General features: G+C 35.6%; 1 protein-coding gene across 3 annotated transcripts in view; it reads right to left on the reverse strand.

Moving 5' to 3' along the window:
* Positions 1–11,932, reverse strand: part of CLOCK (clock circadian regulator) — a 38,931-nt gene that overhangs the window by 26,263 nt on the left and 736 nt on the right. For 2 of the 3 annotated variants that reach the window (XM_080385399.1, XM_080385400.1), the window contains exons 2-6: positions 9,829–9,919; positions 8,057–8,116; positions 7,494–7,642; positions 3,171–3,262; positions 1,695–1,784 (exon numbers count right to left, since the gene is read on the reverse strand). In XM_080385399.1, the coding sequence (XP_080241525.1) occupies positions 1,695–1,784; positions 3,171–3,262; positions 7,494–7,642; positions 8,057–8,116; positions 9,829–9,875 (438 nt within the window). In that variant the 5' untranslated portion in view covers positions 9,876–9,919. Of the gene's footprint in view, positions 1–1,694; positions 1,785–3,170; positions 3,263–7,493; positions 7,643–8,056; positions 8,117–9,828; positions 9,920–11,932 lie in introns of those variants that run through there. The other variant, XM_080385401.1, reaches the window with a different exon arrangement.

Consider the following 11,932-nt stretch of genomic DNA (forward strand, 5'->3'; position numbering starts at 1 on the left):
AATTTCTTGGAACAAAAGACAGACCCTCCCTACATCATATAGGTTATCATGTTACCAATAATTATATCCAATTGCAATTGATTTTATAAATACAATTGCTCGCTTTGGCTGGGGTAATTTTCTTCATAGTAGATAGTATGTTGCTGTTTTGGATTTGTGCTGAAAAGTATTGATAATACAGGAATGTTTTAGTTACTGCAGAGCGATGCTTACACAGAGCCAATGGCTTTTCTGCTCCTCACACAACCCCACCAGTGAGCAGGCTGGGGGTGCACAAGAAGTTGGGAGGGGACACAGCCAGGACAGCTGACCCCAGCTGACCAAAGGGATATTCCAAACCATAAGGCGTCATGCTCAGCATACAAAGCTGGGGGAAGAAGGAGGAAGGGGGAGATGTTTGGATTGATGCCGTTTGTCTTCCCAAGTAACTGTTAGGCATTATGGAGCCCTGCCTTCCTAGAGGTGGCTGAACACCGGGCTGCTGATGGGCAGTGGTGAATGAATTCCTTGTTTTGCTTTGCTTCTGTGCATGACTTTTGCTTTTATCTCAACCCAGGACTTTTCTTACTTTTCCAATTTTCTCCCCCATCCCTTCAGGTGGGAGTGAGCAAGCAAGCACTGGTGCAGTGCTTAGCTGCCGGCTGGGGTCAACCCACAACATTATTTCATAATTAGTTCCACAACTATGTACACAAAACTGGGAACAACAGAGATGAATGCAATAAAATTGAACAATGGAACAACTAATCATGTGCACAAATGCATTTGATTAAGTATTCAGAAAACAGTGATCACAGAATGTATGGTTGCAACATATAAATCACACCTAAAAGCAAAGTATAAATGTGCCTCTGAGAACCGACTTTTTTTAAAAAAACTAATCATAATTACCGGTACATTTTTCAAAATTTGCAGGCTGATACCATGCATACCTTAGGGGTATTCATGTTCTGCAGAATCATTTTTTAAATACGCCACTCCAAGTTTCACAAAATACTCGGCATGTAAATAACTCAGATATTTACAAAAACACAGCAAGGCACCTATCCTTTAACAGTCATTTGTCCTTCTCTTCTGGAAAAGAACTCACTGTTTCACTCATCAATTGTTTGCGTTTTTGAGTACTAATCTGCTTCATTTCAGAACAACATTATTCAAAGGTAACTTTAAAAACTACAATGTTAAATTTACCAGTGAGCAATCCACTAAGATTAAAGATGAGTGAATGTGATATAACCCAAAGTATGTATCTAGCTTAAAAAGCAGAACCGGCAGCAATGCATGTCTTATGAGTTCTTTGGCAAGAAAGGAGTAAAAAAGTAGTTTAAAAAAATTCCAAAGATATAACTTTTTAGCAATAACCCTCTGACTCACGTAGAGGCTGTGATAGGTGTGAACTCTAAAGGGTGCCCTGCTGTCAACTGTTATTTCAGTTATGTTAAAGAGAAACTGATGCTAGTCTGGCACTTCATAATCCTGCCTAACATAGTGCGGACTGTATTCTGTATTTCCAAAGTAAATGTTTAATATAGTAGACAGACCAGTAGAAAGTTGTGCTGAAGAAAAGGCAAAAGCATTACAACAAAGCATACATATCCTCTATAACGCCAAAAAGGCTAACGGTTCATTAGTACCCATAGCAGAACACCATCCACAGACAAACTGATACATTATAGAAAGCAATTTGTACTTACTGGCAAATGTTCAAGTAAGGGAGTTACACTTTCAGACACATATATTATATTTCCATCTGTCATAATTGCTAAAAAAAAACCATCAAGAGCCTGAAATTAAACATAATAGGCAGTTAAATAAAAAGAAACAGAGCATATTAAAAATGTTAAGCTATATTCAACATGGAGAACAATTTACATCAATTTTAGTTTACTATAAAAATGAGAATGCCTTTCATTACTACTTCTTAGTCTGCTTTTACACTATAAGCTTTATAATTCCCACGCTGTTCTGTTCTTAAATAATCTATGGTTTCAGAAGCAAGCCTGTATACAGCTAGCCACTGTTTCCCCACTCCCACTATGCCTGCATGTTATCTTCAACTCCATCATCATTTCAAACATCACAAAACTCAGAAAAATGAGCCAGAGAAAAAAAGCAAAAAAGGTGGAAGTTTAAAATCTCAGTCTTCCCAATCTCAAAAGAAACTTATAGCAACAATTTATTGAGACTTGAAAATTGTGCGATACAGCTCTGCCTGCCTCATCTTCTGCTTACCTCAAACTTATTCCCACTGAACATAACAACCTACCTTGTAGCTGAACGCTACCAAACATAAAAGCATGACAGAACTGTATTTCTAAATAGGAAATTTTAAAGCTCACATCTTTGAAAATATTTCTTGTATCATACAGTTCTAGCTTTACAGACACTAGTTGTGAACACATATTTTGTAAGAGGACTTAGGAAATGCCAAAAACAGCTAAAAAAACCCTTGAAAAACAGAAGCAACTTACTAACTCGTTGGAAAAAAAATATGCAAATTCATCACAGAGAATTATTGGAAAAAATAAGTACAGAAAATCAGAACTTTTTGCTTTTTAAATCTGCCTCAAACAAAAGCTTTAACTAAAGAATAAAAATAGAAAGTGCTTGTTCATTTAGTTTAATAATTTAACTATTACAAAAAATTGTTTCACTATCAAGATACAAATGACTTATCCTTATTTCCAAGGAAATGATAGCTTATACTGGAAGTTTATTTGTAGTAGTAATCCAACTATTCATGTAATCATCTTTAGCAAAGTAATGTTCACACACCATTTTTGGAAAGTGCAAAAAGCAAAGAAATTACAAGTTACGTGGATGTGTTGAGCCTTTTTTATGGTTAAGATTTTTATTTATGCATAACAATTCTTTATTTAACTAGTACCCTCCTTAAGGTGATAATTTAAAATATCCACTTTGACAGTAAGTATGTTCATTTGTGGACTTGCTTTGTTATAATGTTTTATGTAATTGAAAATGCAGTTAGAAGAAAAATTGTTTTGCATTACAATGCATCCATTAGGAATTTTGCCTTAATTTTAATAAAAACATACAGTTACAATTGAAATAAGAAAATAAAAAGTTATACCATCAAACTGAAAAATTTCATCAAGGAATGGCTCTCTGTAAGGAAATACTCTACTCCCAGAAAAACAGGAATAATATACCTCTAACATTAACTGTGTGAACTCTTCATTACTAAGGAATGTCGGCTTCCAGTCCTGTCGAATTTCACTGGCATCTGACTGTGCAGTAATTTCTGCAATGTAACATAAATACAATATAAGGGTTCACACTCCCAAAAGCCATTATTGTCCCACTAAGCTACATACACACAGTAGGAAATAGCAGAAGGTTCTCCAGTCTCCTCTGTTGTTAATGCATTACATATAGATGTTCCCTAAAAAGAAAAGTCTTCTCCTCTATGTCATAACCAGATTTGTCTTCTCTTTCCTTCTACCAGTTTGTGCTACAGTCCTGCCAAATTTCAATGTAATGCTGAAGTTTATGACAGTAAGTAATGGATTTTGACAATGGAAAAATACTCTTTCCTCTGAGACCATAATAAAATGTATCATTGAGTGTTGTTTTCAAAGATTTAGAAAGCCAAAATTCCTGATCAGTTTAGAACATTAAAATGCCTAATCTTCAAGTATCTTGGCCAATCCTGGTCATTCTAACCTTTTCACTAAAAGTTGTTGCTGTCCTTTCTCTTCTTCCCACTCTTTTCTGTAAAGACATAAGGCTACATTACAAAAAGAGTAGTTTCAACAAAGACTGTTAAGAGCTGTGTAACAGACTCTACTGCAGAATTACAGTCCGATTCATACACAGAGATGAATTTTGAACAGAGATTACTGTAGGACTTAAGAGAAATATATAGATTAACATGCCATACATAGGTAAGAGAAATAACAGCTGCTAAATAAATAAAAAATAGTAATAAAAAAATCCCAGGTTCTGAAAGCTGATGCATCCTTATCAACTGATAACTGAAACAAGAAGCAAAACCACGTAGTATTTGCAGTTTTGATGAGTAACAACCGCATTACAGAAGTGCTGGTTGTAAGAACAACCTTGAACAAGTAATCATGAATAAAGCATTCAGACAAATCGAAAGAACCAAACCATGTCTTTAAGGTTTATGATTTCTAAAGGACAAGTCTGTACAAAGCTGTAAGCTAGTTTGTTAGTTCAGATGGCTCAAAGAATACAGAAAACCTGCAACTGAGTGAAATATGCAAAGGGCTGGAACAGTCCAGAATTTTGGTTCCCAGACTGAAGGAGGAAAACTACAAAAAAGCTTCAGACTTAAATAAAAGTAAGTAAACCAGCAGCAACTTCATGCAAGAAACTGGCAAGAAGTGGAAAGCTGCAAGAACAGGGGAAAAGAAATATCAACAAATAAGATGGACCAGAACTTTGAATGATCAGATCTCACAAAAAACATAAACCGATCAGGCTTTTGCTATTTATTTTGAAATGGCATCACAAAGTGGGCTGGAGAATAAGGACAGCCTAAGTATTACACCAAATTTAACTTGTCAGTCAGAATAAATACTGAATGCTGAGGGGCAAGTCAAAGGACACAGAAATGAAAAGATCTGCCACCAAAGCAGAGGCAAAATTCAAGGAACTTAATGCACTTGGTCCACAGGAAACAGATAATCTCCACTTCAAAACTGGAAAAGTCTGATTCACTGGCTCATTCTGGTCCATATAACCATCCTACTTCAGAATTAAAGAAAAAGTCAGTCTGGCTTCCGCAGTCGAAGGAATTTATACTAAATAAAAGCTTAAGTTCATGCCTTTAACAAACCATTCTGAATTATCTTACCACAAGTACAGGTGTCCTTTTACATTTCCGGTAATTAGAACAAGTATGATATTGAAAACAAAGCCCAAGTAACATAGAAAGAACTTGTTTCACATGTGTAACTTCAGTGACATGCCTAAAAATTCTGGCAGAAGGTTGCATTCAAAGATAAAGGGCACGGAGGCCACGTTCCTGAGACAGATACCAGACAGAGGATAACAAAACTTGCACATTAAACTCCATCTTCAGATCCAGGATCTGAAGCAACTCTGCATCAGCACTGAGTATCCTCAAAAGAAATTGCCAGCTGGGCCAAGATCTGTAGTATTTATCTGTGGGTTGTATGAGTATCAATCTACTAGTTGTAATTATAAACAGCTGAATTCTTCAGTATTTCATAATTTTCAAAAATTTCTTGTTTAAAAATTCAAAGGAAGATGATAGGCAGCATTAGCCAAGGACAAGCTCTCAGTAATAGAATTTCAGTGCGTTTAGCCTGCTGTTTTTTCCCAATGAGAAACAGAACCCACACTGGCCAATCTGGAGCTGCCACCAGAGTACCAAGTCTGGCCAACATGGAAATGGTCCAGAAAGAACCAGAAGCAATGCTGTTAATCAAAACCTGGTGGCTGAACACAGTAGGATTTTCAACAATAAAGCAGCTAATCAGCACTGAACAATTAATTTACTGCTAGGGTCATTCTGCTTTATTGCAACAGATCCAGGCAGCCCAGGAGGCAAAATATGTTTCTGAACTTTGCCAACATTTTGTCCAAAACACTTTAATGTAAACCAGTGCAGAGCAATGCTAGTAAACACTGGCAGCCAGAGCTTTAGAGTCCTTAATATGATAGGTGCAGTCACACAAAGTCCCACCAGGTGAAGGACAAATGCACCATGACCTAACAGACATCCATCTGCAGAGCTGCTTTTTGCCCCTTTATCCTAAAAAAAAAAAAAATAATAACAATAATTTAAAAAAATACTCTCAGAAAGCACTTTGAAAAATAAAGTATGACTGACGCTGCTTGCTGACTACGTGTTCTTTCTTCACTCTACATTTTATGATAGGAATCATCAATACAAGATAGCATGATTCTGAAACAGAACCAATTTTTACAAAGGCCTTAGAACCCACAGAACTGACTTTTACAGAAAAGGAGCCTGCACACTGCTTTATTTTCTCTTATGAGACAAACGTGTCTCAGAATATTGAAACAGCATAATCAAAATTTAATTGGCAAAAAAAACCCTAATTTATGAGTTCTCACACAAATTACCCCACCTCCCTTTCCATTTTAATTGTTAGGTTTACCCTTTTAATGGCACTATTCGGTACACATCTGGTGCTACTTGAACCATAACACTAATGGAAGAGACATGCTAGGGTATGGAAAAATATTTATCATACCTTAACATACTTTAAATTAGCACACATACTGTTGATAAATACATACCTACTAATCCACTTAACAGATTAACTTATTTTATTTTCTAAACTTATAGCTGCTTCTTTTGTCCCTACTGCTTTTGAGTTAGTATGGATGCTCAGAAATTACTGGCGGAAATGGGTTAACTAGCAAGAGTTAATTTTCTTGAATTTTTAATCTTGCTTTTAGCATTGTGAGCCACAAGGTGCCATATTAAGAACAAGTGTAGGCACAGAAACAGGGATTTTTTAAAATACATAAATATCAAACAGCCATAAAAAATGTACACTTGGTGGAATAGTTTTTTCATGACAGAACTAATGATCTGTAATGAACTTCAGTGCAACATATCTGGGTGTATCCCAGCACCAGCTGATGCAAACAACCAGAAAAACAAAACATAGGAAGGATATTCGAAGACATTCATCATTTTGACATTTCATATGACAGTTTACAAAACAACACACACTCATTGGTTTATACATCAGTGGATATGTCTTGATATTAGAAAGTTCAGCTAAAAGTATTTATAGATTTTCTGGTGTTTTTTTCTAGCTAACAGAAAAAAATAAGACACCCATGCTGCTTGCCTGTATGCCCACTGCATGCCACCCTCTCTCATCAAACAACCTACCTAGTAATGCTTGCTGGAGACTACAATGCTCTCCCGCCTTATCATCTTTTTTAAAGCAGCCAGTTGTGTAGATACCTGACATGATGAGAGGGAGCATTAAGTTCCCTCAGACTATGTTTTCGAGTGATTTATCTTGCTTTATGTGGACCTTGGAGAGACAAACCAACTGTTCAAACCAGTCTTATCTAAATATCAAAGTCCTTCCAGCAAGTACTTCCACTGAAATGGATCAGCAGTTTTCTTGTGAAGTAAAATTTTGACAATCTGCACCTTATGAAGCAACTAATCCTAAAGGTCTCCATCTGCCCAGAACAAAAAACTTCAAGGTTATTTCAAAAATAAATTATTTGTTTTATGAAACAGACGACTTTGACAACTATGGGACAAAACAAAATTTAGTACTGACTTTTGCAAGATACAAGTCAAATCATAGTTATATCTGTGCTACCTAAATTGTGATATTAAACATCTTTCTTCAGGAGCTATTTACATTTGTTTTACAATTTCCTTAAAGGAGCTGCAAAATTGTTAATGTTTTATGTACTAAGTGAATATCATTTAAAAAAAATCAAGAATTTACAAATATTTTTTAATTATTAGAAATAATTACCTTTGTGCTTCCGTAAAAAGTCAATGCTCTTCTGCAGTACAGTGGATTTATCCATCTTCCGAGCATTACCTGGAAGCATGGAACCCAGCTCTTTGATAAGTACATTGAACTGATCTCGACGTTTCTTTTCAGACTTGTTCCTAGACACTCTGAAGAACAGAACAGGAAACATTTTATAACACCTATGAAACTTTCTTACAGTAAGCTGCATACTACTGCCAGGTTCCTGATGCTAACAGCCCCTTAAGAATTCCTGCTGTGAGGAGTGTCACAAGCACACTTATTCTGTATCTCAGACACCATTTTTTGAAGGGTGGCTTCCTCCTTCTCACAAAGCGGTATAGCTAAGTCTTTGGAATAAAGCACTCTTTTACAAAAATACAAATCATTGAACCACAGTTATAAATACACAATATATCTGAAGAATAACAGTAAAAGAAATGCTGTTCAGTAATATGACTATTTATAAAAGAATCACGTTTTTATTGTTTAGAAATCACCCCCATAAGTTGAAGTGTACAAGTACAGGACATTTCTTAGCTTTAAATAACGTAAAAACTTACCTTTTTGCTTTATCTTTGTCATCTTCTTCCACCAGCCCATCAAAAATGCTTCCATCATTTCTGAAAAAAAAAACCGAAGAGAAATAAATGTTGAGAGTATAAAATTTCTCTCTTGTGGAGTCCAATCATAATGAAGGGGTTGGGGGGAAGAGCTCATTAATCATCATCTCCATTACATCAAGAAACCAAAGCACTGTTTTACTGTGATGTCTAACAAGGACCATCACCAATAACCTGAAGCCAACTCTGCTGTAAGTTCTCCTTGTAGAACATTTACTAGAAAGAAAGCAAAACCCCTTACGTTTCTGAAACAACTCAAAGGATTTTGAGACTATTTCTAATGCGAACTTACAACCCTATGCAAACACTGAATTGAACACTGTTTTATTTTCCTCTCTTCTGGATTATTTGCATTACCTTACCCTTTTGAAAACATGACAGAGAACATATATAACTTATTTTTACCTACTGAAAACTTCTATTCCAATTATTGGAAGTATTTATAGTAAGAAAGTACATTTTTTCTTAAATACTGTAGTATTATTAATGGAAGAGGGCTGAGGAATATGCTCATACCTCATAAACATATGTAATTTTATAAATATACAATTAATATCAATAAAACCAGTGATTACTTCATTATATTTGCTTTCTCAACAAGTATCACATAACTTTTCCTCAACTTGACGCCTGTCTGCATACTGCTGAAGAGGTATTAAAATATCAAAATGAGAACGTGTTTTCCTTTGAAGATGCCTCAGTATACTTCATAAAAGCCCTTTATTCCATTTCCTTTTGTTTTAGAAGTCAAGTCAAAACTGTTCCTCTGTTTTCCAAAACTGCTGTATAATGGACATTCACATTTTATTCCTTTAACAACTTCTGTCTGCTTTCAGTCTGGTTTAGTGCTGTTCACATTGATCTCTATGTCCACCTTTTTTTTAATCCTGTTTCCTTCCCTTAAGCCAAGTAACCATATTTCTAAAAAGCTTACCTCATCTCTCTGATTTATAACTGATAAATCATCAATCAATTGTACCTTATGATAAGCAATGATGTTAGCAAGTAATTATTTTGTATGCTGCTACATAAAGCTTTTAAAAGGAATTAATATATTCAAAAGGCTGAAGACTCAGTGAAATGCCACAAAACTTCACTAAAAGAACTGACAAGTCAAAGAAGCATTTTAGAAGTTTTACCCTTTACTTTTATTGTTATTTATTTTGATGTGGTTTAACTTTCTATAAATTTGATGCAAGTTTCATTGCCTGAAGTCTCAAAAATGGTAATTCACAGAATATTAAGGACAGATGTTCACCTAAGCTGCTAAGAAAGTCCTGCTCAAGGAACCAAGTAGAAAACGTGTCTCAGCTATTACTTTTCCCTTGAAATAGGTTAGCAGGTCACTTTACTCTCATCTGCTGCATCACTAATTGTTTAAATGTATTTGTTTTCCTTAATCAAATACTGAAGTACTAAAAAAAAGAAATCCAAGTAAACATTATAAACCAGCTCAACTTGCACAGATGCTGTTCCATAGCTGAAAATGGTATTTTTGAGTATTACAGTACACAAACAAAACTCAGTATTTCCAATACAAAATAACACATCTAACAACTACCAAAGTTAACGTTGTCAAAAATAGCCGAAAATTCACTCCTCTTATTTCTTGCATAAATTTAATATTCTGTGTATGTGAACTATAGAAAAAGACTAGTAAAGAAAGCATTGAACAGCAATTCCTTCAAAACTCTCAGTATTTATTAACATACCTGTCTGCAATGGAGCTCATTTTATGAGTGCTTATGGTAAAAAACATAACATATCACACTTTAGTCTTGTGGTAGACATTTGTACGTTTGCCTATAAGAGAAGAAAAAAATATCAAAACGTGACTCTGGAGGAATAAACAGGTTCTTCATTAGAGCATACTCGAGCTTCCACTTCTCTATAAGCTGCTCTTAATCTTCCACTCTCTTCCAACCTACTGCTCTGCCCTCCTACCTTCTCTAATGCAGTCTCCATTAACGTCATAACCTGGACTTAATATCTCATTTTACATGACAGAGAGTTCAAAAGAACATTGTTTTATTAAATGCCATGATAAAAAAGTCTGGACTAAACCAATACAACCCTTTTTCTGACTCTGAATTCAGATTCAGCTTTTCATTTTTATTTTAACTTCTACCTAAAAGGCTCTCGTAAATTTGAAGGTGGAACAGATGTAAAATAGACTTCTCAGTAGTATAACACATTCTATTTAGAAATTTATGCAAACAGAAAGCATTTGGCATATAGTAATTTACAGCTATAATTTATTTCTTACTATATTTTATTCTTGAGCACATTGTTATAACAGACACACAAAACAGTAACAATTAAGATACCTATTAGAACGTGATCTCCTGTGAGAAAGTTATTTAACCTGGCTGTTTCTTAAAGCAGTCACTTACTCATTACAAAGTTTCAGCAGGAAGCTTTTGGTTTTCCAGCTGTACATATTTTGAATAAAGAATGTGCATGATGTATTAATAGTGACAGAAGGAACGTAAAATTAAAAGTAGCATTTAATTCAACAAGTACCTACTTTTAGGTATTCAAAAATTAGAAAACTACACAGATTACAGAAAGGCTGAAAGTCAAACATAAACCAATCAAATTCAATCTTTTCCTTTGATATAGAAAAGTCAGTTGTCAGAGGCTGCTCAAAAGGAGCATCAAAATTGTAACATTTTCAGTGATTAAGGAACAACTGCATGCAGGAAGAAGTTTTATGAGAGCTGAACTTGCAGGTATTTGGGAATTCTTCTATGTTACAAACTTAATAGTAAAAAGGCATTACATTTATTTCAAAGGAGCTAGGTCAGGGGTCCTCAAACTTTTTAGCCAGGGGGGCGGTACACGGATGCAGTGGCAGGCAGTCATCTGCGGCTGCTTGGTTCCCCCCCCCGCAACCCCCAGCGGGGGGGGCTGGGGGGTTCTGTAAATACCGGGGGCCGGATTGAGGACCCTGGGGGCGTGTATCCAGCCCACGGGCCATAGTTTGAGGAACCTTGAGCTAGGTTTAGTAATTTTAGTGACTAATAGTTTCTGAGAAGGAAGGGTTTGTTTCTGAGAGTGCCAAATCCAGTGGAACTTGCAGTGTTAATATGACAAAGAAATATGGCAGCAACTCCATGACCCAGTCTGCAAAGTGTTCCATGAAAATCTTATCCCAGTTTTTAATATATGAGGAAACTGAGGAAGAAAGCTTCTGTTTCAACAAAACTGTCACAGTCTACAACAGCCACATACTATGCAGGTTTGCTTCACAAAACTAGTATTTCTCCCCACAGTTTCATAACTTGAATGTAGCAGGAAAGTAAATGGGAGAGCTGTGCTGCAGCACTATCTTTTTAAAGGTTCATCACAAGTTTTGCGTGCAGTTTTGCCCAAATGCCCATGAGCCCTCTTACCTACCTCTTCATCTTGCCTTTATTCTCCAAAATCTAGTGCTCTGAGAACACACTGGAAGCAAACCATTCCTTTACTTCAATTCTTCAAAGTAAGAATTACACATACCATACTGACCATAATTTAAATTCCTCAAATTAGCTGGCCAAGTTTTATAAAGTAATGGAGCTGCACTATTTGAAAACCAGCCAGAAATGGCAAGATGTAAGTAAATTATGAAGAAGTGTTTGTTTGGACTTTTCTCAAAAGCACACAACAAACCAGCTGCTCAGCAGTAAAAGCAAACTACCATTGCTGGCATGGAATTAGTTTAAAATCAAGACACCAGCTAGAAACTTGTTTTCATTTAAGCTTACACAGTATGCACTAATACATGTATGCACTAAATACACTTTTAGCCCTGTGTTAAATTTTTAAATGTAT

This window comes from Falco punctatus (assembly GCF_963210335.1).
Source record: "Falco punctatus genome assembly, chromosome: 1".
Taxonomy (NCBI): domain Eukaryota; kingdom Metazoa; phylum Chordata; class Aves; order Falconiformes; family Falconidae; genus Falco; species Falco punctatus.